General features: G+C 45.9%; 1 protein-coding gene across 6 annotated transcripts in view; it reads left to right on the top strand.

Moving 5' to 3' along the window:
- Positions 1-27,955, top strand: part of LOC144784620 (thiamine pyrophosphokinase 1-like) — a 1,414,696-nt gene that overhangs the window by 784,826 nt on the left and 601,915 nt on the right. For all 6 annotated transcript variants that reach the window (XM_078663541.1, XM_078663543.1, XM_078663544.1 and 3 more), the window contains one exon: positions 27,236-27,382. In XM_078663541.1, the coding sequence (XP_078519667.1) occupies positions 27,236-27,382 (147 nt within the window). The remainder of the gene's footprint in view (positions 1-27,235; positions 27,383-27,955) is intronic.

Below are 27,955 nucleotides of genomic sequence, written 5' to 3'. Positions count from 1 at the left end.
CCACACAATATAAATCCAACAAATGAGTATTTGTAATATTCCTCCTGGCCAGTTATTTGGCAAGCCAGCACTTGTAGGTTCTGGCGATATTAATGAGCAATTCTAGTTGATGCCACTGCAGTCATAATGCAATGCTATGCAGTTTGTAATGCACGAATCAGGCACTTCGCAATGTAAAAATAACGCAGTTTGTAATGCAACAATCAAGCAGTTCGTAATGCCAAAGTAATGCAATGCATAATGCAACAATCAAACAGTTTGTTATGCAAACTAATGCTATGCGTAATGCAACAATCAGGTAGTTTATTATGCAACAATAGTGCAATGCGTAATGCAACAATCAGGCAGTTCGTAATGCAGAAATAATGCAATGCGGAATGCAACAATCAGGTTATTTGTAATGCAGAAATAATGCAATGCGTTATGCAACAATAAGGTAATTTGTAATGTAGAAATAATGGAATGCGTAATACACTCCAGCACCGATCACGGTGCTTTGGACTGTCTCTCCGCCCCTCGTACTGACTCACGGTCAGCGTCTGCCTACAGATGTCCCCACCACGGGTATGGTGTAAACCAAAGTGCAGCTCCGCACTCCGGCCCCAGTACTGCCACTCCTAGGCAAGTACGGACCACAATACGAGCTGAAGTAGAGGCTCGCGCTACTGGAATGGGAGAGGCAGAGAACGTTTCCCTCCAAGCCTGCACCCCGCCCCAGGTGGTAACATATGTTACCTGGGGGTGCGACCTTGCTCTCCTGTCCTCTTCCCGCGACTTGGGCCTCTGACTTTGTGGATTCCGGGTAGTTGGACTCTGGCCCTCCCCCGACAGGGTTGGTTCGAGGTCCTGCTCTTGCAAGGGCGGGCTCGGGCCAGCAGCACAACTCCTCTGGGGATGCCGGACTGGGCCGCTGGTGATAATGAAGATCAAGAAGCACACGCACCCTGCGTCACTGAGACTCACTTGGACTCCGGGTGTGCACGATAACAGGGCAATCCTCACGAAGGTCTCAGGCTACACGAAGCACACGCACACAGCGTCGCTGAGGCTCACTTGGAGTCCAGGTGCACGATCACAGGGCAATTCTTATGAGGGTCTCAGGCTGCAAAAAGCACACACACACAGGTTGCTGAGACACTCCTGGAAACTTTTGTGTTCCTACGTTTTCACAACAGGGAGCCAGCTCTCCTTGGGCCCTTGGGGATTAGTTACTTCAGGACACAGCACACAGCAAAGTCCTTTCAAGCAGCGGGGACACAGCACACAGCAAAGCCCCTTTAGCCTATCCTTGGTTAAAGCAGCAAACTGCAGGCCAGCCTAGAACACACAGCATGGGTCAGTCCTTTCCTTCAGTCTCTTCAGCTGTTACATCCTTGTCAGAGGTTCCTCTTGACCACAAAGTACTTTCAATCCTTTTCAGTCTTGATCAGTTCCATTCCAACGTTCAGGGGCTTCAGCTCTCATGGTTATACCCCTAATTGTCTTTGAAGTATTTGTGTTCAGGGGGGCACTGACCCCTGTCTAAACCATTTCTGGGTGTCTCCCTGCCAGTGACACCTTCTTCCTTTGATAGTGGGGGTCTGGATCCTTTATCACTCAGCAGTTGATAGAGCCATTGTTTTATGGTGGCAGCCCAGGCCTCTTCCCCTCCAGGGGCTACTCCTCCCCCTACACTCCAGATGCAGGTGCTGTCTCACCTCCTCCCCTGGGTCAAGACATTCCCCAGATCCTATCGCTTTCAGATCCAGACAGTCAATCCTCAACCAGGCAGATACACACAGAAATGTTAGAGCACAGAAACCCAGCCACTTCTAAAAGAGTGATTTCTAAACACACATTGCAAAAAACACCATCACAAAAAGATGTGTTATTGAATTGTGAGTTCAGGCTCACTAAACTTCACCTCTCCATCTCCTTTGGGAGGATAGGCTGGAACACATATTACAGAGCCTCCCCATTCTATCCTATGGGCAAGATGGCCTTTCAACAGTGACAAACGGAATGGAGAGTATTTCACTGTCAGGACATGGTGCACACCCCAGTACAATCCTACCTTTCACATACACTGCACCTTGCCCAGGGGGGTACATCTGACCTACCATAGGGGTGTCTGATGTGCATAGAAATGGAAGGGTAAGGCCTGGCAAGTGGGTGCACTTATCAGGACAACATGGCAGTTTAACAAACTGCGCGCAGGCACTGTAGTGGCAGACCTGAGTTCTTTCTTTAAGGCTACTTGTGTGGGTGTCACAAATAGTGCTGCAGGCCCAGTAGTAGCATTTGCATTACCATCCTTGGCACACATAGTTCACTGTACTAGGGACTTTACTAGTAAGGCAGATATACCAATTATGGACAACCAATTACCATTACACTTTACACAGGGAGCACTTGCACTTTGACGCTGATCAGCAGTGGCAAAGTGCCCAAAGCATCTAAGTTGGCTACACCATGTTAGAAAAAAGGTCTAGGGGGAAAGCAAAAATGTTTAGGGAACTATAGCCAAAAAGGGCCAAGTCCAACAATGAGAAAGAATAAATTAAATATACCAACCATTCCAAAAAACACAATAAAGAGGAGAAATGTGAAACCAACCATTCCAAGGCCTAGCATGCAAACAAATCTGATTATTACAAAACCTACAATGATATGTAGCATTAGTCATCATATAAATATTGCAGAGTCAATTAAAAAAACACCACTTGGATTCAGATACAAATGTACATACCTTGCAGTTTTTAAATCAACAAACTTTGCTATGTGACACTTAGGACATCAATTCCATAGCATAACAAGGATAGGGCAACATAGAAATTTAAACCTTACAACATTTCTAAACTTAGCATACTATTGATTAATAAATACATTACACCTTAACATATGTGGAAATGTTGTAGAAGAAAGAGATTGAGCAAGATAACATAGCAATCCTATTTTCACAACACCAAAACAAGGCATTATGGTAGTTGTAGTCTTTTCAATAATATATTAACAACACTTGCACATTGAAAGTTAAACATACCTAGTGAAACCATGCAGTTAAAAAAGACAGATATTTACGGTATAAGACAGATATATGAAAGATGTTATTTGGTGTAAAGACATTTACAAGGACCATTGCATCATGTGAAATCTAATGGTGTTTGATACCTGTAATCTTAAATAAGAGATAACACTTTGAAACAAACAACCAAAAGTAAAAATAGATTGATTTTTTTTAACACAAACTTTATTGAAGCCTTCAATATATACAGTTGTATGTCCTGCATCTGTACTGCTACACATACATACCAATGTAGGATACAATTGCAAGTATTATGGTTATCTGTATGGCATTACAGTCGCCAGTCTTTGATTATAGTACATACAATCCTATAACAGAAACCTTTAACTTTACATGTATATGCCTTCTGCTTTAACCACATAGATATTTTTCTAGTAATCACATAATATCCACCCTGGTTCCCACCCAACCGCCCACCCACCCTGCAGTTATCTGGGCGAAACAACCGGTCTCCACCCTAAGTCACAGTGCACTATTTATTGCCTTCAAAAATCGAAAAAAAAGTGAATTATTAACCAAAAAGGACATGAGCCAACAACAAATCACAGTGTACAGTATCTTGTTCTTGTTAGTCTCGTACACAAAGTCTGTGCCTCCGATATCCTTAGCATTGCATCATATGCTATCTATCCCGTTACATGTTTAAGCATTCTGAGTATCCAGTGACGATACCTATTCTGTTTCAATTTATATGTCAGCCACCACCTGTGTGGATCCATCCCATACCTTAAAGGCTTCACACAGCATATCCCATGCCATCGCTATTGCTATCTTCCTCTGTCCCCGTTGTTCCTCCTTACGAATTGCTGCACTTTCGGCTACACTTCATTTTATAACTTTCTCCTTCCACCCCTCTAAATTTGGTGGCCTTACTGCCTTCCACTTCCCAGTAATATGGCATTTAGTTTCTAGTAACGCTAGGTTAGAAAAAGGCGCCTGTATCTTGTGTCCCTTCTTATGTGGATATATCCCTAGTATGCAGCTCTTTGCCGTATTCCAGATCCGCCCACCTACCACATCCATCAATATTTGCACTATCTGCGCCCAAGAGTGCGATAGCGCCGGACAAGCCCACAACATATGCACGAATCCTGCATCCACTTCTGTACATCTTGGGCAATTTGATGGCGCTGTAGGAAACATCTTGTGGAGACTATGTGGTGTTAAATACGCCCTTTGTATGATCAGGTACTGGATACATTTAAATTGTGCATTATGTGACACTGCTTTTGGGTAGGTGAGTAGTGTTGTCCATTCTCTGTCCGACAAGTCTGTGTCAAAATCGGCCTCCCACTTAGCCCGCAATGCACCCAACTGGGACTCCTGCATCTCCATGATGCCCGTGTATAACCATTTGGTCAAATGCCTACTGTTTCCCATTAAATGTAGCATATGGACCAGCCCATTCGTTTGTGGTTCCAGCCCGTCCGGGGCCCACACCCTTTTCACATAGTGTGTTAATCCAGTGTGTAAGAGAAATAGGGTATCCACAATCCATTAGTATGAACAAAGTCTGCGTGTGACAGCAGTATACCTTCATGGAACAGTACCCCCACTGTTGTTATCCAACCATCCCCCCATCGGACCAGCTGTCCCTGCGTGCCCATGCCTGTTGGGATGAGCAAACCCATTAAAGGGGTGTTCTGCGAATAGGACCCCCGATGTTGTGTATACCTTATTGCGGTTTTCCAATATTGCAGTGCTATTTGCAATAGTGGAGAGTCATTGCTATTGACTGGATGCATGTTATGTAGCTTTGCATGCAGTTTACCCTGCGCTAGCATCCTGGGTGTAAAGTACATTTCCTGCAAGTTACAGCCTGCCAACCGGAACGCAAACTATTGCAACTGACTCTCCATACAGTAGGCCCTAAAATCCAGAGCACCCACTCCCCCGCCGTCGCCGGAAGTTGTAACTTTTTCAGTACCACTCTATGCCTACCCACCGCCCCAAACCAGTTCTGTCATCAGTGAATCTAGCACTCGGAACACTCTCATAGGGATTAATATTGGGAGCGTCATAAAATAGTACAACACTCTAGGCAACATCACCATCATTGCAATAGCCAGCTGGCTCGTGACTGACAACGGCAGCGTTATCCAGAACGCGATCTGTGATCACAATGCAGCAATTGTGCATTGAACGTTCCCATCCAGCGTTTCTTGCCGGGTCCTATATATATTCACTCCCAGGTACTTAAAAGTCATTGGGGCTGTTTGTATTTTACTGTCTCGAAAGTCAACCGGGTGCGGCACTTCTAACTGTTTGAAGGCGAAGGCTATTGACTTGTTGAAATTCACATAGAGCCCCAACACCCTACCGAACACCGCAAACAGTGTCGTCACCTCAGTGAATCCGATATATATGCCCAGGGTATATAGTACTATATTGTCTGCATATAGTGACGTAGAGTGAATCAACGGGCCAACAGGGATGCCCCAATCTCGAGCAATAAAATGAAGTTTTTAGGCAAGTGGCTCCAGCGCTAATATAAATAGCATTGGGGAAAGAGGGCACCCCTGTCTCGTGCCTTTGTGTATCTCATAAGCGCTAAAGATGTGCTTGCCTGATTGTACCCGGGCCGTATGTTGTTTAGGCTCAGTGCTGCCAACATGTACTCCCAGCTTAGTGTATCAAACGCTTGACACAGGTCCAGGGAGAGACAACCCACTGCCGGGAACTGGTCTAAAGGGGCCCACACTATTTGGTACAACCTTCGCACATTTTGCGCTGTGTTCCTGTATGGCACAAACCCACACTGGTCTGTGTGTACTAACTTGTTGAGGCAGGGTAAAAATAGCGACGCTAGAATCTTGCTCAGTATTTTGTACTCAGTGTTCAGGAGGGACAAAGGTCTGTATGTTGTAATGTCTGTGCCATCCCGTCAGGGTTTTGGCAACGAGACCACCAATGACTGACTTTTTGGATGGGGGAGCGCACCTTCCTCCATTGCCGCCGCATACAGCTTACTCACCTGTGGTGCTAACTCTTTAGCATATGCAGCGTAGAATTCTGTGGGGAGGCCATCCAGTCCTGGTGTCTTATTCCGTGGTAGGTCCCGGATAGCCTCCCCAACCTCCTCCGTTGTAATAGGTGACATTAGGTCTTCCATGTCTACTTTGTCCAACTGGTAGATTCGCTCCACAGAGGAATCCTCCAATTTCCTGTGTGTATGGTCGTCCGGGTGCACTGTACAGGTGCCTGTAATACCTTTGGAATGCCGCATTTACCGTTTGTTGGGTAGCAGCCACATCCCCGAGTGGGGAGTAGATCCTGGTTACTGGAATTGTTTCGGGCTGAGTCTGTATTATACGCGCCAACAGAGTGCCAGGTTTGTCCGCCTCCACATGCGTCCTCTGTATATACGCCCTTTAATCTACTACTCTTAGCCTCTTCAGAAGATCAGCATATTCTATCCGTGCCTGCTGTAGATCGTCCGCCTACTCCGGGAATTCGGCAGCAGCTTTCTCCAGAGGCCCTAGCTGTCCCTCTACTTTGATTAAATTTACCACTATCTCTTGCATGGCTCCCACCATCGCCCCAATGGCCACCACCTTGAATGCTTCCCATTCAATGAGCCAGGAGGAGGCGGAGCCGGTGTTCTGGGAGAAATATTCAGTAACAGTAGTGGATAACCATGCCTTAAAAGTCCCGTCTTCTCGCGCGACTACACGTTCTTCTCCCATGTTCATCATTCCTACTCCAGGCTTGACCATGTTTTTGTGAGCCAGGCACTTCAGGGGGACGTCCGGGACTCTAGCATTTTCCCGTTGTCTGTATCGGACCACAGCCTGATGGTACTGGGATTGCGCTGGCCCTCCGGGGGGGATGGGACGAAGAAATGGTATTCCCCACCGGCTCTTGTCCGAGATGACGTCTCCTGCAAGGCGCTGCGCAAGGCACTACGGGAGTTCTGGACTCTCAATCCGGCATCAGACACCTCCCTCTTTAATACTTGGGATGCGTGTAAGGCCTCCGTAAGGGGCACGTGTCTTCACCTTAATGCTAGTCTCAATAAGTTGAGGCGGAAGGAAAGGGAGGACTTAGAGGCGGAATTGGCTGTCTTAGAACAGGCCCACAAAGTCAACCCGTCTAGGCTCACACTACGTCCACTGACTGCAGTGCGGGGTAAATTGAGGGCCCACTATGCTAACCGTGCGGAATTTACCCTACTTCGACTTCGGCGCATCTCCTACTCTCAGGGGAATAAAATAGGCAAACATCTGGCTCGTCAACTGCGGGATGAAAGAGAGAGGGATTATATAGGGGGCGTTTTGAACTCCTCGGGGACGCTCTGTCACGCCGATGCGGAAAAGGCACACCTCTTTGGTAGGTTTTATGAGACACTGTATAAGGGTGACTCCCTGGACCAAGCGGCCCAGGACAGCTTTTTGGCTGCCCTCCCCATTCCACGTGTCTCGAAAGAATGGAACGAACTGCTTGCAGTCCCCATCTCTAGAGAGGAGGTGTTGGAGGCTATTAGGGACCTTAAGCTCCACAAAGCTCCCGGACCGGATGGCTACACGGCGTTATTCTACAAATCCTTTGCCACGGAGCTCTGCGAATTTTTGGTACCCCTCTTCAACGAAATGGCAACTTCGGGTCGCACCACGAGTTCCATGTCTGAGGCCCTAATTTCCGTGATTCCTAAAACAGGGAAAGACCTGTCCCTGTGCTCGTCCTACCGCCCGATAGCTCTCCTCAACGTGGATGCTAAATTATACTCGGCTATCCTGGCTCGTAGACTCCGAGATTTGATGCCGGCCATTATTCACCCAGATCAATCGGGGTTTATCAAGGGGCGACAAACCCATGACAACTTACGGAGGGTGATTCACCTCATTGAGAAGGCCTCGAGGTTCCGTCTCCTGGCAGTGTTGGTGGGGCTGGATGCGGAAAAGGCCTTTAACCGGGTAGACTGGAATTTCCTGTTCCGTACTTTGGAGGCTTTTGGATTCTCGCCGCACTTCATTACCATGATTCGCGCAAACTATAGCACTCCCTGCTCCAGGGTGCTGGTTAATGGGCATCGTTCTGCTGGCTTCACTCATACCAGGGGTACGAGACAGGGCTGCCCTCTTTCACCTCTGCTCTTTGCCCTAAGCATCGAACCTCTGGCCATTGCGCGAGCAGGAGCAGATAAAGGGACTCCCCTTTTCGGGTGAGCAACATAAAATCTCCCTTTTTGCAGACGATGTCCTACTCTCTGTGGGGGACCCGGCGCAATCTCTACCAGACATTCAAACTCTGCTGTCCACGTATGAAGAGGTGGCCGGGTTTAAAGTAAATTTTGACAAGTCATATATTCTGAACTTAACACTTCCACCGGCCGAGCTGGAACGCTTGCGACCGCTTACACCGTTGGCGTGGGCTCCGACCTCTCTTCTTTATTTGGGGGTCCGATTGACACCTTCTATTGGCTCCGTCAGGGCCGGACTGGGAACAGAAAGCAGCCCTGGCAAATTTTGCCATACCAGCCCCCATCCGGCACGTAGCGAGACAGCCCCCGTCCGGCGCGTAGCGAGCGAGCGAAGCGAGCGAGCCCGATGGCCACTAGGGGGGTTTGTGGGGGTTCTCCCCCCAAGAAATTTTTGATAAACGACAGACCAAAATGGTGAATTTTACAGCACATTTTCATTAAATATTCAAATTGTATCAACCTTCAAAGCACAGTAAACAGTACAGATAAGACCAAATATTTGGTCCTGAACCCCCCAAAAAAGCTTGGCCGGACCCCTGCACTAAACTCTGTGCCCCTGGAAAGGGTTAAGGAGTTTGACTACTTAGGCATTCGCCTTAGTGACACCATGCGGTGGGATTCTCACATCCAAAAGATGTTATTGAGTCACAAGAGGGTGGTGGGGGCTCTTCTTAAGGAACAGAGGTTATCGTCCTTTAGGCCTATTGCCCCTGTGTTGGATATTTATAAGGCTAGAGCCGTTAGTGCGGCTCTCTAAGGGGCGGAGCTTTGGGGTTCTAAAAACACTGACTTGCATCCTCCTCAGAGAATAAATTCCTGAAAGATCTGATGGTCCTTCCAAAGAGTACACCTACACTACCCTTGCTTTTGGATATGGGCTGTCGCCCAATTAAGGAACAGGCCAAGTTGCGACCCCTTCTACTCTGGTCCCGCCTATGAAGAGTCCCTGAGCTTTCCAGTTATGCGGAGGGGTTGAAGGAGGTCCTACTGATGCCTGGCTGGTCAAGAATAAAATGGCTGAGGGATGTCAAATCCTTGCTTGGGGAGTTGGGCCTTGGGGAGGCTTGGCAGTCTAGAACTGCCCCCCCTAAATCTGTTTTGAAGAGAGCTTACTGGAACTGGGTAGCGGGCAAGAGATTTTCTGATTCAAATCTTTGTAGATCCTCCAGTGAGTTTATTTTGGTAAAGGAAGCCCCCCTCCGAGAACCCTATCTCGATTTAATCTTGAAACCAAGAGATAGGGTGTTGTACTTCAAATTTAGGACAGGAGTCCTTCCAGTGGGGGAACTGACCGTGCGCAGGAAAATCCCGGCCCAAACCACTCCTTTCTGCTCTTTTTGCACACTTAGAACTGAGTCGGTGGCTCACTTTTTATTTGAATGCCCTGCCTACAAAGTTCCTCGATCCAGGTGGCTGAAACCCCTGTGCAAGGAATTGGGTACCAGAAACTTTATTGAGGCTTTGCGGATTTTGAAGTCCGATACCCGCCCCTTGTATGTATGTGGTATGGAAAAGTTCTTAAGCTGGGCATGGGGGATTAGGTCAAAAAGGCTTAATGTAATTGTTTAATTGTGGTCATTATGTTGACTGTCTTAGATAATTTATTGCACCATTTTATTCACATTTACCTTACTTGTTCGTACATGGTTGGCTTTTTATCCTTTTTATCTTGTTGTATGTACTGCTTTTAAAGATATGCATTTTATCTAAATGAAGCCTACTTGACTTGACTTGACAGTAAACAGTAGATGATGACCTTAAAGAACATCAGGTTACCCATAGGCATTCCCTCAAAGTTACAGCAATTAATATTAATCCAACCCATGCCTAGGCCGTGATTAAAGTAGGAGAACGAACAAAGCAGCGAGTCAGCCTGCCGCATTAACTTAGTTCAGATCTCCTACTTACATCGCGACCTGCCGGCCTGGCCGCCCGCGCCATGCGCACAGCGCAACAAATCAAAAATTGTAATCATGATGATGAATGATTCATCATCATAATTACACATTTCTGATGTATTGCCTGCACCTGCGATGGTCCTGTCATCAGCATGTACACACAGAGCTGTGCATATACGGAGGGGGCCCGAGCCCCTCAGCCTGGGTTGTGTGCTCAGCTCAGCCTCTCACAGAGTGCTGGCCTGCAAGACAAGGAGTGCAGTGTGCTACTAAACAGATCATACTGGATGGTGGATCGCCACTAATAAGTGGGATAGCTCCTTATTTGGCAGGCAACTAGCCTGGGAGTAGTGCTCTGGGTGGTCAAATTACAAGGGGGAATAGTTGACAGGCACTCCAGAAAAGTAGGGAGTTTCCCTTTGTTCTTGAAGCCAAGGAAAGTGCGATCATACTAATAATAGGCTGGTATAAATTGAGACCGAAGTAGCTGTGGGATTGTGCATTATCAAATGTTTTTGACAAGGGTATTGGTGGTGAAATTCGGAAAGGCCACAGTGAACAGAGCCTGTATTTCAAATATCTACCGATGTGAACAGTCAGGAGGAGAATCAGCAGACAAGCAGAATGGTGGTGCAGGCATATGGTATGCTCGCGGTAGACCCAATGCAATGTGACTAACAATCTGAAAATGTTTGAACGAAGGGCTCTAGCCTACATTTTAGTGCAGGAAAGAGTAAGGTGCATACAAACAAAGTTCATGAGGTCTTTCTTAGGGGATTGCTCACAATGGGACTACTTTGTATGCACTATTGTTGACATGCTGTTATCCTACTCAATCCAACTAACAGACTCTCATGTCCACCATTCGCCTTAACAAATTATATTTCCCACTACTAATCCAGCATAATCCTTTTTGGGTTCAGGAGTAGCGTGCTACTCGCTGAAAAGCACTTCAATGCCTCGCCAGAGGTAGTAAGCGCTATATAAATACAATTACAATATCACTAGACGTATATACTCGTACTATCACAATGCAACCACGGCAGTCGAAGCTGCATCATTATTTTACCATAACATGGCTGCCATAAAGTGGCATGGATGCTAGCCGACGTGGAAGGCGGGTTCAGCTGCGGGGCGGGCGCCCCCTGCCACAGCCTGGCACTCGGCTCGACGTTATTGGTTTGCTCGACAACAAAGCACGCACCACCGGCCTAAAAGGTATTAATCTTTGATGTGCCTGACTGGCCATGCATTAATAATGGAGGGAGCCGCTTTCTCTGTGAGCTGTGAGTGAGTGAGCGGTGCCCATCAGATGCCCGCGCGCTCTCTCTGCTCGCGCAGATTCAGAACACTAAAGCCGGGCATTTATAATTCACATTATGAAAAGATTAAGAACCCGTTGAAAATTGGAGGCTCTGGGCTGGACGCCACATCCAGGCGCACGCTGGCCACTTGAGGGGGAAATGGTGTGGAATTTGGAAAGTGTAGCCGGCGATTGTTTAAAAGTGTCCAGGCGTCGACCCGAAGCACGAGCCAGGGGCATCTTTTCCTGGCTACTGACCACGCCCCCATTCTGCAACACCCCCACCCAGGGCGTCCTTGCCTCACTGCAGCCACCTTGCAAGTGTGCCGTCTGTTCACCAGTCAACCTACAGGAAGTGACCTGGAAATAACCGTGTGAGTAGGGTGACCAACTGGCATGGGTACAAATTCAGGACTGTGAGTGTAAAAAATCAGGACAAAGGGTCAAATTTCAGGACGGGAGTTTGAAATTCAGGACAAAAGGTACGTTTTAAAGACACATCAGAGGAGGTTGCGCAATAGTATATAAGTAAGTAAACAGACAACCACTTAAGTACAAGGGAAAATAAGTTTATATTAGGTTGAGAAAATCGTGCACTTCATGGTTTTTGAGTATGTATGCAGCTTTGAGAAAATGTGCAGGTCTTTTTGTGCTAACAAAACAGCCCCTACCTTTCCAGCCTCCCAGGAAAACGCCTGATATCCAGTCCTGCCAGTTCGGCCTTGCAACCACCCTCCAATGGTGCCCCTCATCTTCACAAAGACCCTCTCTCATGTGTTTTTAATTTCTTTTATAGTGCTACTCATCCCAAGTAAGTAGGACAGGGTGTCGGAGAGTGTTACATCACACACATCTTATATAGAGACAATGACCCATATACATGTGAAAGTCAATGTATAGGAAATGTTACTTAAGATAATGGGGGTTACAAGGTGTAATCATTCTTTCACCCATCATTCAATCTTTCACCATTCATTCTGTCCTTCTATCTATGTACCATCCATAACCATATTCAACCTGTTGCAAACCTATCCATCATCTATCCTTCCATCCATCCATCTATCATTCCACTCATCTATCTATCCCTCCATCCACCCTTTCACTCATCCATCCCTCCATTAATCCTTTCACCCTACCCATTCATCCACTCATCCATCTACTCTTCCACTCATCCATCCATTCACTCATCCATCCAGCCATTTAACCTTTCACCGATCCAGCCAGCCTTTCACTTACTCATTCATCCACCCAGACACTCGTCCTTCCACCCTTTCAGCCACCCATCCTCCCTTTCACTCTCCATCCCCCTTACACTTAGTCATCCATCCTTCCATCTACTCATCCACTCATGAATCCATCCATTGACCCTATCACTCATCCATCCTTTCACTTATCCATCTATCCTTTCTCTCATCCATCCACCCTTTCACTATCACTCAATCCTCCATCCATTCTCTCATCCATCTACCCTTTTACTCCTTCACTCATCTATTCACCCTTGTGTCCATTTAACCTCCCTTTCACTCACTCATCCAGCCGTACATCCACCCTTTCACTCATCCATCCATACATTCATCCTTTCACTTATAAATTCATCAATCCTCCCATAAGTTCACCCATCCATCAACTCACTTATCATCCACCTTTTCACTCATCCATCCATCCATCCATCCACTCACCCATCCATTTACCACTGACATCAGCAAAGCTCCGAAGGTCGGCTGGGCCTTATTTTCCAGCTAAAGATGGAACAACGACAAACAAAATGAACAGACAAACAAAAAAAACAATGTTTAAAGTGGCCCGGGTCTAACTTGCATTCAGCCCCTGCAAAGCCGAGACATGGGGTTAACATCACCCCCCCTGCCTCCCAGGCAGAAGGACACCCCCCATTACTCCTACAGGCCACCGAAGTCAGTATCTGCATTTTTTCCCTGCCTGCGCTTCAGAGGAGTTTGAACATCAACCTATTTTCCAGCAATTCTGTATTAATGTTTTAATCAAGAAATCATCACTGATTAAAAAGGACTTGCTTTGGGAGTTGAAAGGAAGACGTGTGTGTGTGTGCATTTCCACAAGGTCGTGTCCTGGTTTGAATGCATTTCTCACACAGGCCTGATTTCTCAGCGGGCAGTGCTTCCGTTTTTTTTATGCTTATTACAGCCCAGGCAGCTTGTGTGGGATTTTGTCTGCGAGTGTGTTGGTGCGAAAAGGAAAGATCAGCTAAGTGCATGCATTTCTAAGTGAAAGAAGCAAGCAAGCAGCGCGATGTGACTATGTACCTGATAAGTTATAACCTCTAGTCTTCTTGAGCCGAGAGGTTATAACTTATCAGGTACATAGTCACGTCTCGCTGCTTGCTTCTTTCAGTCTCGCTCGGGCCTCGGGGCAGAAAAACGGACTCGCCTCACTCAGGCCTGCTGACTGCTGTTGGTGGGGTGGCAGTGGCACTGTGGCTGACACAGGGGGGTCGGGCTAGGCGGCGTTAGGCACTGTGCCAGTAGCCAGTAAAATTAAATTATGGCCGCTTCAAGTGCCGTTTTTTTTATGCTTACACAGGCAGCTTCAAGCATGTTTGGGATTTTTTCTGCTAGTGCGACTGCCTGCCAGGGAATAACGACGACGACAATTGCATTCTAATTGAATTTAAGAAGCAAGCTGAAGCAGCACGACATGCGTGACCAGGTGTACCTCTACCACCTGATAAGTTATAACCTTAGTCGCGGGCCGAGACTCGTTTATAACTTAGTCACGTCCACTCGACGGTCCAGACCAGGGCAGGGCCAGGCCTGGTCACGTCGCGCTGCTTGCTTCTTTCAGTCTTGGAGGGGGGGCGGGGGCAGAAAAACGGACTCACCTCACTCAGGCCTGCTGTCTGACTGCTGTTGGTGGTGGGGTGGCACTCTTGACTGTGGCAGACACACTACACAGGGGGGTCGGTCGGCGGCGCTAGCCACTGCCTGGCTATAAAATTATGACCGCTTTAAGTGCGCACCTGACCTCTGCTCCTCTCGTCAGTCATGCGCTGTTAGATGCCCAATGCGCATGCGGGGACAGGAGGAGACAGGGCATAATTCTGCGCGCTCTGCGCACAGGCACCTCCTCCTCCTCCTCCGTTTGTTCCGTTTGTTTACGTTAGGTTGCACATTCTGCCAGCACCACTTGCTGCAGTGCTGTTGTGCCTATCAAGCTTGCTGGCGGCGGCCCTAGAATTATACGGGGGCCGGCGGGAACTGTAAATTATTTGGAAGTCTGACTGAAAGTGAACTCTCAGACATGATGGACATACGTGAGTGACGCACGCTGTTGTGGCTGGGGCCGGGGGAGTCCGACTGTCACAGGCTGTGACGGGCGGACTGAAAATCGTCCCCCAGCCACAAAACCGGCCCCCTTTTCAAAAACCGGCCCCCCACCCCCTCCAGCCGACCGGGGGATTGCCCGGTGCCCAGACTCACCAGTCCGGGCCTGGGCTCCCTGTTCGCGGCGAACTTTCCGCCCATGTTATCGGCGGTGAAGGGGGAACTAGATAGGTGGAAGCCGAAATACATTACATGGCTGGGCAGGATCCACGCCATCAAGATGGTCCTCCTTCCTAAATTTCTATACCTTTTCCAGGCCCTTCCCATACCTATGGAGTTAGATTTCTTTCGACGGCTGAAGACCCTCTTGTTGAAATTCATCTGGCAGGGTGGACGTGCACGCCTCGCCTATGCAACTTTGCGGCGCACGAGGGAGGAGGGTGGAGTGGGCCTCCCGGATATGCATCTCTACTATAAAGCCGCACAGTTGCGGGTCATGGTGGAGTGGTCGCTACAGGAATCTGAAAAACACTGGCTACACATGGATAGGTGTGTGGCTGGGAGGTCGATCTGGGATCTGGCCTGGAAACCCAAGCCGGACAGGCCTAGGAATGCTTACATCAGCACCCCCACAGGCACTGTTCTGAAGGTATGGGATACGGTCTCGGGAGACGAGCGTTTGACGTCGTTCCCCTCCCCCTTCACTCCTCTGCATTTTAATCCGGCTTTCCCGCCGGCGCTGCAGGAGGGGCCCTTTCGGCCGTGGAGAGAGGGTGGTTGTAGGGCCCTTACACACCTATTCCACGGCACGGAACCCCTCACGTTTTCCAATTGCATGAGGGACTATGGCCTACCACCCACAGAACACTTCTATTATGCCCAGCTGATTCACTGGGCGACTTCCCCTGGTCTGAGAGAGGCAGCCACGAGACCGCCCTCGCCTTTTGAGGCCTTTATTTTACGAACTGCTACAATGAAGGGAACGATCTCCTTTTTATATAAGCTCCTGCTTAGCACAGTGGTCTCCTCTCGTCCCCGCTATATGGCCCATTGGGAAGACCAGCTGGGCAGGGACATAGCGGAAAGTGACTGGAAGGGCCTCTGGCGGGACATTAGGACCCACAACCACTCAGCGGATCTCCGTGACGCCCATTATAAAACTATGTTTGATTGGTACCTCTACCCCTCGAAACTCCATCGCATATTCCCGGCGGCCTCAGATCGCTGCTGGAGGGGATGTGGCTTACTGGGAGATTTCCGCCACATTTGGTGGGATTGTCCCATCATCCGACCTTTTTGGACCGAGATACTATCCCATATTAAAGACATGTTGGGATACCCGATCCCGGACTCACTATCTTTCGTCATCCTGGGTCTCCGGGACACGCTGCTGGAACATCAGACGAAAGCAGATAAACAGATTATGTGGCTATGTCTGGGGGCGGCCAAGCTTACGCTAGCTACGGCCTGGAAAAGGCCGACGGCTCCGGCTATGTCGCTATGGCACGCAAAATTATGGAAATTGATGAGCATGGAGAGAATGGCGGACATCTTCTTGGGCAACTTTAAGAATTTTATGTTCCGGTGGGGACCATTAGTTCGATTCTTATCGAATGGCTTACCATCTGCTGTTTGTCCTTCGGCCCTGCGAGCACTCCACCTTTTCCAGGTTTAAATGCACGACTGAGGTGACTGTATGAGGCGAAGAGAGAATGTTAGTTGGCGCCACCACCAGGGGGGAGGGGGGGGGAACGTTGGGGAGGGAGGAGGGGAACGAGATTGGGGGGGTTTCGTCTTGTTGCGGCATAGCCGGCTGGAGGGGGGGCACTGGCCTACCCCGGAACGCTCCAGGGGCATTGGTATGCTGGGATGGCCCCTTCTCATGGTCGACTTGGCAGAGACATTGGGGATCGTCTGGCGGTTGAGACCCTTAGCTATCTCCATCTTCTTGGACTCCGCTTTGTTTGATTCACTGTAACCCGCAGCTCTTACTGGGTACGTCAGACGTCATTGCTGGGCTAATGTGTATACCACTGCAATGTTGCCGCCAGTTTTTTCTTCTGTCTTTTCCTCAGTTTGATTCTTTTCTTTCGAATGCAATAAAAACAACTTTTACAAAAAAAAAAAGTCCCGTCTTCCAGCCGTAGGGGATTGAATCTCCATGTTGGCACCAGAGTGGGGACATGCCCCACTCTAGTAACACCTCCAACGGACTGTGATCGACAGTGTTTTGCCAAGATACACGGCATCTAAAACCTGCTGGAAAAGTACAGGGGAACAGAGAATATGATCTATCCTAGTATGTACTGTATGTACTGGGGAGTAGAACGAGTGTGTCGCCGCGTTCTTGCTGCACCACACATCCAAAAGTTCCCAAATGCCTCTCCATTCCTCAAGTGTCCTTGCATGGCGAACTGCCAGGGATCCACGAAAAGGCGGATGCGATCTGTCCAGGTGTATGTTCAAAACCGAATTGTAATCCCACCCAGAATACATGGGTACTGAACCCAGTCCGCCAGTGCAATACTTCCTGTTCTGTATTTGGTGCATATATACTCCCTATCTCCAGCACCTGACCATCCAACTCTCATTTTAAGAGCACATACCTGCCCTCACTATCCGTCCTCTGTTCTAGCATACGAACAGAGACCCTCGCATGCATCAACGCTGCTGCGCCCCTTGCATACGCCAAATAGGTTGTGCTGTATAACTGACCCCTCCAATTTTACCTTAGTTTGCCAGCCTCATCTGCTTTCAAGTGAGTCTCCTGCAAAAGGACTATGTGTGCTTTATGCCTGTTTAGCTGTGCATGAAAGCGGTATCTCTTGTGCAGTGAGCCCATGCCTCTCACGTTCCATGTAAGTAACTTATACTGTGCTCTTGACGTCATTTCACATTGAGCGTGCCATGTATAACTCACATGTGTGCTCTGTCCCCGTGCGTGGTGAAATATATTGTGTGCCCCAGTGTGCGCCCTTGCAACTGCAACTTCCATTACTTTAACTACGCCAATTCGACAGTCCAACCCCAGAACTGTGCTCGACCAAACCACTTTTACAAACAGCAACAGCTGTAACTTACATTTTGCTTTCGCAAGGGGGGCAAGATACACCAACCGCCCACCATTTCACCCCATGCCAGTTCCTTTGTGCTGTCCCCATTGGCAACATTGCAGTAATTATACAGTAGTATCGAAAAGCTTCAAGCTAAACAACCAAGGACGACTTTTTATGGAAGGAATAGAATAGAAGAGAAAAGAGAAGAAAAGTGGAAGAAGTGGGTCCGCCTCCTGGGCCCAGCACACCCCTAATATCATAAATTCAACATAACTGTAGCATTCACGTCAATACAATTACCAACCGCTGACGACTCCCACAGCATGTCCACTACTTATTATAGCCTGCAATACTTCTGGGCCACAGCTATGAAGGCCCTCTCCCTCCAACACCTGTGCTGCGCCGGGATACCTATGTTCTGCCATGCAGCTATGTTCATTCTTTTAGGTCTCTGGCAGTTTGCAACATTAAAGAAGGGAATAGAGGCTGATTAGGCTCTGAGTCAGTTACTGGCACTCCATCCGATGACGATTCCCATCTGTTGTTACCTCTTGTCGCACTTCACGTAGCTGCTGCTTGTAACGCTGCTCTGTTACTCTCAATCTTCTGCTCCAGGGTAGGCTCCCTGTCGTCCGATGGCTTTTTTCGACCCAAAGGACGTGCACTGTCCGCCTGCGTCATTGGCTCAGCCTCCGAGATTGTCGATGTTCGTCCACTATTGACAAGTTCTGGGAAGTGACTTCTATCCACATCCATGCCGTCTCGACATCCTCAAAGAAATTACTTGAATTGTTGTGAATTACCTTCAACTTATCCAGGAAAATTAGTGCGTTGTGTAGGTTAAGCTGTTGGAGGTGCAGTTTGTTCCCAAACAAAGCCTCCCGTTGTCTTTGTACCTGCATTGTGTAATCTGGGAACAGTGAAACCTTAGAATTTTTGTAGAGGAGTGGCGCCTTTTCTCGTGCTTTGCGGTGCAGCGTGTCCCTGTCCCTGTAGTTCAGGATTTTCGCGACCGTAGGTCGAGGCGGTAAACCAGGGGCTCTCATTCCTGTGGGTACTCTGTGGGCTTGTTCCACACTGAACATCTCTGTCAGTCCTTCAGGCGCCACGTCAGTGCGCAACCAGCACTCGATAAATTGCGTAGGGTCGCAGCCTTTGCTCTTTTTGGGCAACCCAACTATGCACATATTGTTCCTGCGTGCCGGTCCTTCTGCATCATCCACTCTGTCCTGCCGCACTTTAACTCGCTGTTGCAGATGTGAGACCGTCTCAGTTTGTGTCTTTCGCCATGGTGTGATATCTGGTATGGCTGTTGCATGGGTTTGGACCTGTTCCGCCAGTTTTTTATGGTCCACTTGGAGTAAACTCACATCAGTTGTGAATGTGCCTAACTGCTGCTCCATTACTGCTCTGGATTTCCCGCAATATAATGTCTAGCTTGTCATGGGACTGCTCCATTTGCATTTTGAGTGTCTGGTATTTCCTCCGACCGTTGCGGGGATTCTCGTAGCGGATTAGATCTAGCTTTACCGGTCAGGCCCTGGTCCGCCTGTTTTCCTTTGGGCCTGCCCATGCTGGCGGCAACTCACTCCACAAACTGGCTGTTAAGCACAACTGCGGTATCGTTCTCACATAGTGCCCTTCGCCCAGCGCCTCTCCACTGCACTCTGGTAATATGACCTGGTATTTCGGCCTGCTGAAGACACCACAGGTAACGTCTGTAACACTATGTTAGGGCCTGGTGGTCTCTGTACTGCGCCCCTTATTCATTTGCTTTTTTGGATCCTATGCTAGAGGGGGGGGGGCCTGCCGTGTTTTTCGGTTCATCTCCTTGGGGGCCAACTGTCTTCCGCCCGCGGCAACACCTGCTAGCGGGCCCAGGTGACTGCTGGGCCTCCGCGTCACAGCTCCCCCAGTGCCCACCACAGGCCGATTGCACGGCTACGTCTGTCCTTCGCCCAAGGCACCACGTGTCTCTCTGGCCCAATGCAGCTCCCGGGACAAGGAGAGCGTGGTTCGGGGGCAATGAACACGTCCCTCACGGGGTCCTCACGTACTCCGGGGCCCGGCCGCCATAGCAGTCCACTTCAACCGACACCACCCTTCTGCAGAGTAGTTCGAGTGTAGCCTCCTCCTGTTGCCTGCGTGCTCAGCTACACAACTGCAAGCTTTGCAACCTCGATGCTCTTTTATTACTGCAGGATTCTGGGGTTTTTATCGTCTCGGCCTGGGAGCTCCCTATTTAGCCACCTGCCATCTTCCGCGGTTGGCAACTCCCCGCACCCCCCGCCCCCCCCGACTAAAATAGATTGATAAAAATATATGTTGGTGTCTATGTTTGCAAATGGTGCAAAACACATTAGCAACAGCTAAATGAAAAGTAGTCAGGACATGTAGGTTTAGTGAACAGTCTAACCTACCAGTCTCCACTCCACCCGGTATTCTCGTCAAGCCTTCAGGATGTAGGACCTGCAAGACCTTTTCCTCCCAGGGAAAGAGTTGTAAGGAGTCCCAGGGAAAACCACCACCAGTCATCTGGGACTCCAAGATCTAAATCAGGCCCATAGTCTTTGATAGCTAGAGAGAAAGAATATATAGCTATTTGTAACATACCTGACTGCATATGAAACATTGGTGTTCACAGTAACTACGGCATTGAAAAGGTCTCTCATTCCTTTTATGAATTGAAACATGGGACTGGATTTGTCCTTTTAAAAGAAAGCAGTACCAAAGGACGTTTCTGCATAGATTGAAGCCTAATACTAGCATCCTTTTGAGAAATGAAATGTAGCCACAGCTTACTGCAGAAATGATGCCAGGAAATGAAGATGAAGGTATTTTTAAAACGATTAAGACAATCGGGAAGCCATACACTTTCGATATGAGTGAAATCACGACTCACCCTTCAATCTCATTGATACATAGAGCCAAGGTCTTCATTTCCATAACAAAATATTAAAATAATCACATTGCAGAATCATGAGAATGGAAACAAGCACAAATATATACTACGTCCCCAATGAAGAAAGTAATGGCCTGATCGAGAACACCACTTCAGGCTAACCCAACTAATAAAAAAAGTCGCTTCACACACAAAATCTGCTCCCATGGGGAAACTTGTATTGCTGCAAATCTCGGATCTATCTATATTATATGGACATGAAGGGATTGATTGATAAAGTGCATATATAGTTCTCCCATTGAAAGTCGGTAATTGAATAGGTTTATGCAAACAAATTTTATTAAGGAAACCACCATTTGGCCACACACTCACCTCTTTTACCACAACTATCTTGTTCTCGAAAAATCACAGTTTACAACAGTGATTTCCAAAGTACTTCTGATAAATGAAGACCATTGTGAGTTACTAAAGGCCAACCAATTGTCACGCTGCCCATCAGCATAATCAATAAGTTTTAAGCAATAAGTTTCAAGGCACTTAAAACTTTTATTGTAATAATATTTATATAATAATAGAAATAAAGAATTCTATAAAATACTCAATGAATTTCGAAAACCAAATTGCCTAGAAGGAACTCATCCTGTTAATCAAGATTTCACAGACAAACTGGCAAATCATTACACGGACAAAGCAGACACGTTGGACTCGTACTTAGAACAGAAACAAAGCACCAGCACTAACCCTTGTACAAAACTATCCAAGAATGCTCTAATTAAGCCTCTCCGTTCCTTCCAACACATCTCACACAATGAATTTATGGACCTGGTCAAAGCAAGCAGGCCTGCCGGCAGCCCTTCTGACCCCTGTCCGCCACAAACTTTCAAGACAATTCTTTTAAAAACCTCTGCTGCCATTCCAGTAAGAAGAATCATCAATGATTCCTTAACTACTTGAATATTCCCAGAAGAACTCAAAAAGTCATATATACCCCCTTTGCTGAAGAAAACAAACTTGGACCCGCTGAACCCTGACAACTACAGACCCATTACAAATGGACCTTTCCTGGGCAAACTGATAGAAAGAGCAGCGTTCGCCCAGATGTCACAATTCATTGAAGAGAATGACATACTTTCAGATTTCCAAACAGGATTCGGTCCGGGAAGAGGCACTGAATCTGCCCTCCTTGCCATCTGGGATGACCTAAAGAATACAGTTGACGCAACGGGGTTGCTGCGCTACTCCTCTTGGACCTCTCAGCTGCCTTTGACATGGTTGACCCTGACACTCTGAAACAAAGACTTAATGAAGCCGGCATAGAGGGAACTGCTCTAGACTGGATCGCATCCTTCCTTCGAAACAGAACTAATGTCATCCACACCCCACCTTTCTCGTCCTAACCGTACTCCACAAAAGCAGGGGTCCCTCAAGGTTCTATTATCTCGCCCATGCTTTTCAACATCTACATGAAGTTTTTACCTGTACTGATCAATAAATTTCACCTCACGTGCTACAACTATGCAGGTGACACGCAAATACTCCTTCAACTGGAAGGCCCCAAAGACATTGTAAAATCACCAATTTTCAGCTGTCTCAGAGCCGTGGATCAGTGGATGACTTGGAGCCATCTCAAATTGAATGCTTCAAAAACTGAAATACTCACGTGTGGCGATTGGAAAAATTACAACCCGCTTGCCGCATGGCCTGATGAACTGGGATCACTGCCTAAAGTATCGAAGGAAGTAAGAAACCTCGGAATGACCATGGACTCCAAGCTGTCGATGAATGTCCAAGTGGATAAACTAGCAAGATCAAGCTATGCTACTATAAAAACGCTGCGACAAATTTTCCTTCATTTGGGATTTCCACACAAGGTCCAAGCTACCATCTCCCTTGTTCTGTCCAAACTCGATTACGCCAATAGCTTCTACCAAGGATCACCTTTAACGACCATAAAAAGACTACAACGGATTCAGAACTCGGCTGCCAGACTACTCTTGCATATCAAACCACGAGACCACATCTCCCCTGCCTTGAAAGCCCTGCATTGGTTACCGGTTGCCAGAATATCCACGTTCAAGCTGCTTTGTATCACCCACAAAGCAATACATGGAATAGGACCACTCTTCATCAGGAATAAAATCTCCAAACACATTCAACAAAGGAACCTCCGCTCTAAAGGAGCATCTCGCCTCAAAATCCCACCATACGAGAAAAAAACCATGGGTGGCACATCCTTCTCTGTTCAAGCAGCCGAACTATGGAACTCTTTACCCCCCAACATAAGATCCACGACAACCACCTTATCTTCAGAAAACTACTCAAGATCTGGCTCTTCCCCACATAAGCACCATACGGAAACAGAAATTTACAGCATATCCCCCTGTATATAAGCATTTGTTTTCACTATAGATATGTACCTATCTTTGTGTATTACTTTATAAAACATGTAAAATAATTATGTTGTTAAGAGAAAATAAAAAATAATAATAATAATAATAATAATAACATTCATCAATAAATAAAAGTCATCTTTGGTCTTCCATGTACTTGGGTCTTTGTGTCTGTTACTTTTCTCCTGAAAAAGCATATCCAATTCACTACCCTATTTCTCATCCTGTGCCTCTATCAATATATTTAATCTAAATATACTTACTTCCTTTATGTATCTATATACTTTCAATGTACTTATGGATCTATATATTTATCACTTTCTACTAATTTAGCATTTCCAATGCACTCGCCTATTTCTCAGCCTATACTTCGCTCAATATATCTTCTAGCCCAACCTTCTGACTCATTTCAAACTTCTTTCTACTACTCCTTCTAATGCACTAAACTATCTCTCATCCTATACATCAATATATCCTCTACATCCACTCTCTCATTTATCCCAAACCCCATACCACTACTATGATCGCCAAAATAACCCTTTCTAGACTCTCTCCTGCTCTACCCCTACTTGCATCATCTGACACCTCTTTTTACTACACGATCCCCTAAAACAAACCTTTCTAAACTCTCCCCTCTGACTCCTTCCCTCCAAAACTCCTTTTTACTCATCCAAAAGCCTCTTCCTACTGCTAAGACCTAAAAAAAATAATTTTTTTAAATCCTTCACTCTTTTATCCCTCCACTATCCTTTTCAATCAAAATTAACAAACTAACATGTTCACTTCTCAAATTCCATATTCCATATTCAACTATACTAATATACTCCCCAAATAACTGAATAACATATCTATTACTCAAATTATTTCATATTTATACTATACTAATTTTCAACCCTAATCCTTTATGGGTTCCGGAGTGGCGTGTTACTGGCCAGAAAAGCGCTTCCTTCAACACCCATCAGGGGTAACAAGTGCTATATGAATGCAAATCTTTCTTCCCCTTTTATCCCTCCGCTATCCTTCTCACTCCTAGTAACTGACTAATATCCACCACTGAAATTACCTCATATTTCACCATATTAGTTCACCACTAATCCTTTATAGGCTTCCTGAATAGCGTGCGTCAACAAGCGAGCGATAAATAAATACAAACCTTTGTCCTCCTCTATCCTTCTGCTATCATTCCAAATCCAAAAAACTGACTAACCTACCCACCACTTAAAATGTACTTGCATGTTTCACTATACTAATTCAACACTAATCCTCTATGGGTCCCGGAGTAGCGTGCTACCCGCCGAAAAAGCGCTTCGACGCCTCGTCAGGGGTAGTAAGCGCTATATAAATGCAATTACAATACAATACAATATTGCAGCTCCATTGAAAATATTACAAGAAAAGTGATTTCACCTTCATTTTAATGCACGCTGGATATATGGATCAAGATTAAATAGTTAAGAGTTCATTGTTGAGTATATTTCACCGAAAAGAGCTTTTCACAGGTATTCTAGAATGTGTGAAGAACTTCGGTGTCTTTGTTTTTCAGTTCTCCGGGTTGGTTTTTGAAGTGATATATCTTAGATTTCTTTTCACTGCCATTTAAGAAGTTGATTAAACATTTCTTGATTCTGTCACTGTGTGGTATTTTGTCTTAATGGATGCATAGCTATGTTTTAGTTCGAAATTAGATTGTCTTATCCGAGATTCTCACTCACTTCACTGAGAAGCAGAATTTTTGGTCTGGATGGCACATGCTGTACATTTTCCAAACAGGAAATGTAATGTTCAAACGTCTACTTTTGCCTTTTGAGTATGTTTTCTGTCTGGAAGTCATGCTGACTGAAAATTATCCTTTTCCGCTGACAGTATGTGGTCCAAGTTTGCCATGGTGTTGTTGCGTCCTTTATGTCAGATATTACGCTATAAGCACTGCTGTGCTGGCTGTGAAAGATAAGGTGAATGTGAACTCCTAATCTTTTAATCTCGTTGACCACATGTCTTTTAAGCTATGTAATGTTATGGTGTTCACATCTGTGTAGTGTGCAGTGCTGTCTGCCATCAGCATGGCTTGTAGTCACCTGTCTCTCGTACTTCACCACGTATTTCTGGCACTTCTACTGCCGAACAGTGTCTGCGTTATCCTGTGATGATTTGTATGGGATGAAAATTTTAGGCATGACGTAAAACATTTATTCAACTGAGGAGGGCAGATGTGTGTGTTGTATTGACATTGCTCTACCAGTATCTGTATTAAATCCATGCCACATTGCTGGACATGCACAACACACTTGCCAATATGTTGCTAAAAGGATCTCTGTAATTATTCATAATTATGCAATGTAAAATCAAATTACAGGTTGTTTTTTTAAAATAAAAAAGGCATTTGTTATGCTTTATTTGGATAGTTAATAACATCTCCTTTCTTCAGAATCACAACATGTTAAACCTGGCATTTACTATTCACTCAATGCATTTCACTTTTAAGCGTCACCAAGAGTGCAAGTCCACTTACCTAAAAATGCAACAAACTTTATCTTGAATAATATTCTTCCAGGGAAAAGACGTGCATGCATCTTGACCTCTGTCTGTTACACTCTGTGTCAGAAACCTATTTTTGATTAGTGCAAAAGAAATAAGAAAATATTATATTATTTCAAATAATCACAACAATACATATAGGGGCACATGCATCATTTGAAATTGTGGTCGCAAACGTTTTGCGACCAAAATTTTTGCATTTTGGATGCATCATCCCAAATGCAAAAATTGCATTATTTGCGATTGCATTTAAAGTATCGCAAAATTGTGATGCCTTAAATGCAATGTAAGATGGCATTTAAAATAATGATTTGGCTATTATGGACCGCTAAATAACGAATAGTTCAACCTGATTGTATTTAGCTGAAACTTTGAAAAATGCACTAAAGTGCATTTTTCAAAGTTTCAGGTTACACACACACACATGTCCTTGGGGCATGTGTGTGCGCAAAATGGGTGCACATCACAATTTCAGGGGTGCAACAGGGTGTCCTTTTGACACCCTTGCACCCCTGAAATTGCATGCGCAATTTGCGAGTACCTATTGGTATTCACAATTTTATTTCCATCTATAAAATGTAACCATGTTTACTTCATGATATCTTTGGGTCCTATATAAGCGTTCTTTTATTATATTTTGCATCTTTGCAAATTGTGTTAGCCTGCAGTGTTTGTTCACTGGCTCTATTATGGTTATCGCTATGCAATACAATTAAGCAACTGCATGCAGCTCACCCCAGTATGAGAGTTAAAATAGGTAGATGATCATACATTAAGGCACTGGAGTGCCAACCCACTGGACCGAATAAAAGATTTAAATCCAGCATAAAAAAGACTGCATTAAGGACATCGAGTGCCCCTTCCTTCTGGTCTTCATGTGGAAGTGTTCTACCAGGCCCTATTGTCTTTCAAATAAATCTCTTATCTAAAAGTAAAAGATTAAACTGGTAACATGGCATAGAGCTATTAAAGGGTTTTGAACCTTAAACGTTACTATACCTGAGGAAGGTCAGTATTGTCGGCCTCTAATCTGGTAATCCAACTACTGAGCATGGAACTTGATGGTGAGCTTTATACAGAATACTGAGAAAGATTCAGTACAAAAGTAATAGCAACGGAATTCTATTTTAGCAAAACATTGTAAGCACACATATTCATGTTCTTCTAGGATGAGGGAGTTGGTGCTTGTGAGACATTGCCATGCACTGTATGGTATTAGCTATAGCATCTTATCTAAGCTTTCATGTGTGTTTATAATGTGTAGAGTTACTTCGTGGTACAGTCATTCTATGAATCTATAGATTGTCGCGTAGGAGGAATCTTGCGGCAAGTAGGCTTGTTTTCTCTGCCCACAAAGTTTCAGGAGTGGGAGAGCATTACCTTTTTATTGACTGCCCTAAAAAGATGCAGCTCAAGACTAGCTATTTGCATGCTCAAGCCATTTTGGACTGTCATTACACATATTCACTAGTGTATTTTTTCACTTTCTCGCAATTATTGGTCCTGCAGAGCCTGACAACGCATATTAAATATTTCTTTGAAACTTATTGTAAAACTCTTGACACTAACTTTTTTATGTGTTTTTTAGGTTGACAGCATCGTAGTGCTAGGTGGGCTTGCAGGACGCTTTGATCAAATCATGGCTTCAGTGGAAACACTCTTTCATGCGGTATCTATCACCACACTACCAGTCGTTGTTATTCAAGAGTTCTCTCTCGTTTACCTTCTCCAGCCTGTAAGTACAAGAACATACAAAGTTGTTATTGAAATAATATTGATATGCATAGATAGCTGGTGAAACTTGTTCAAAGGAAATATGAAAATATGAAATTGTTAGCAGATACGACTGTCCTCATTGCTCAGCTCGTGCAGGATTTTGAAGGAAGAATTAAATATGAAATCTTGGTGTTGCTCCTTTAAATTGCAAGTGTTTAAATTAAGACAGGTTGGGATGTGACTGCTCAGAAAAATGTTTACATGAGCAGGAAACATGTGCCAGCTTAACGAAATATGTCTGGAATGATTGTCTGCAAGTATTGTATTGTATTGTATCCACCATTGTGAAAATGGGCGGACTGAGCTACCAAGGTTTCTCTCCACTGCTCTTCTATACTATTGTGGCAGAGAGTGATGCCCATGGAGGCATGAGCTGCATGAAGTCTCTTAACTGAAGGACGGCAGGCACAGCATCACGATCAACTACTACTGAATACAATTTCACTGTAATAGTCAAACTATGATAAGAAAAACCCATCATTTGCAAATAATTGTACAAACATTTACTATATACAGCAATATCTGCGTTCAC

The sequence above is a fragment of the Lissotriton helveticus genome, chromosome 10 (genome assembly GCF_964261635.1).
Source record: "Lissotriton helveticus chromosome 10, aLisHel1.1, whole genome shotgun sequence".
Lineage (NCBI taxonomy): Eukaryota > Metazoa > Chordata > Amphibia > Caudata > Salamandridae > Lissotriton > Lissotriton helveticus.
The sequence above is the reverse complement of the archived record's forward strand: the minus strand, read 5'-3'. Positions and strand labels throughout refer to the sequence as shown.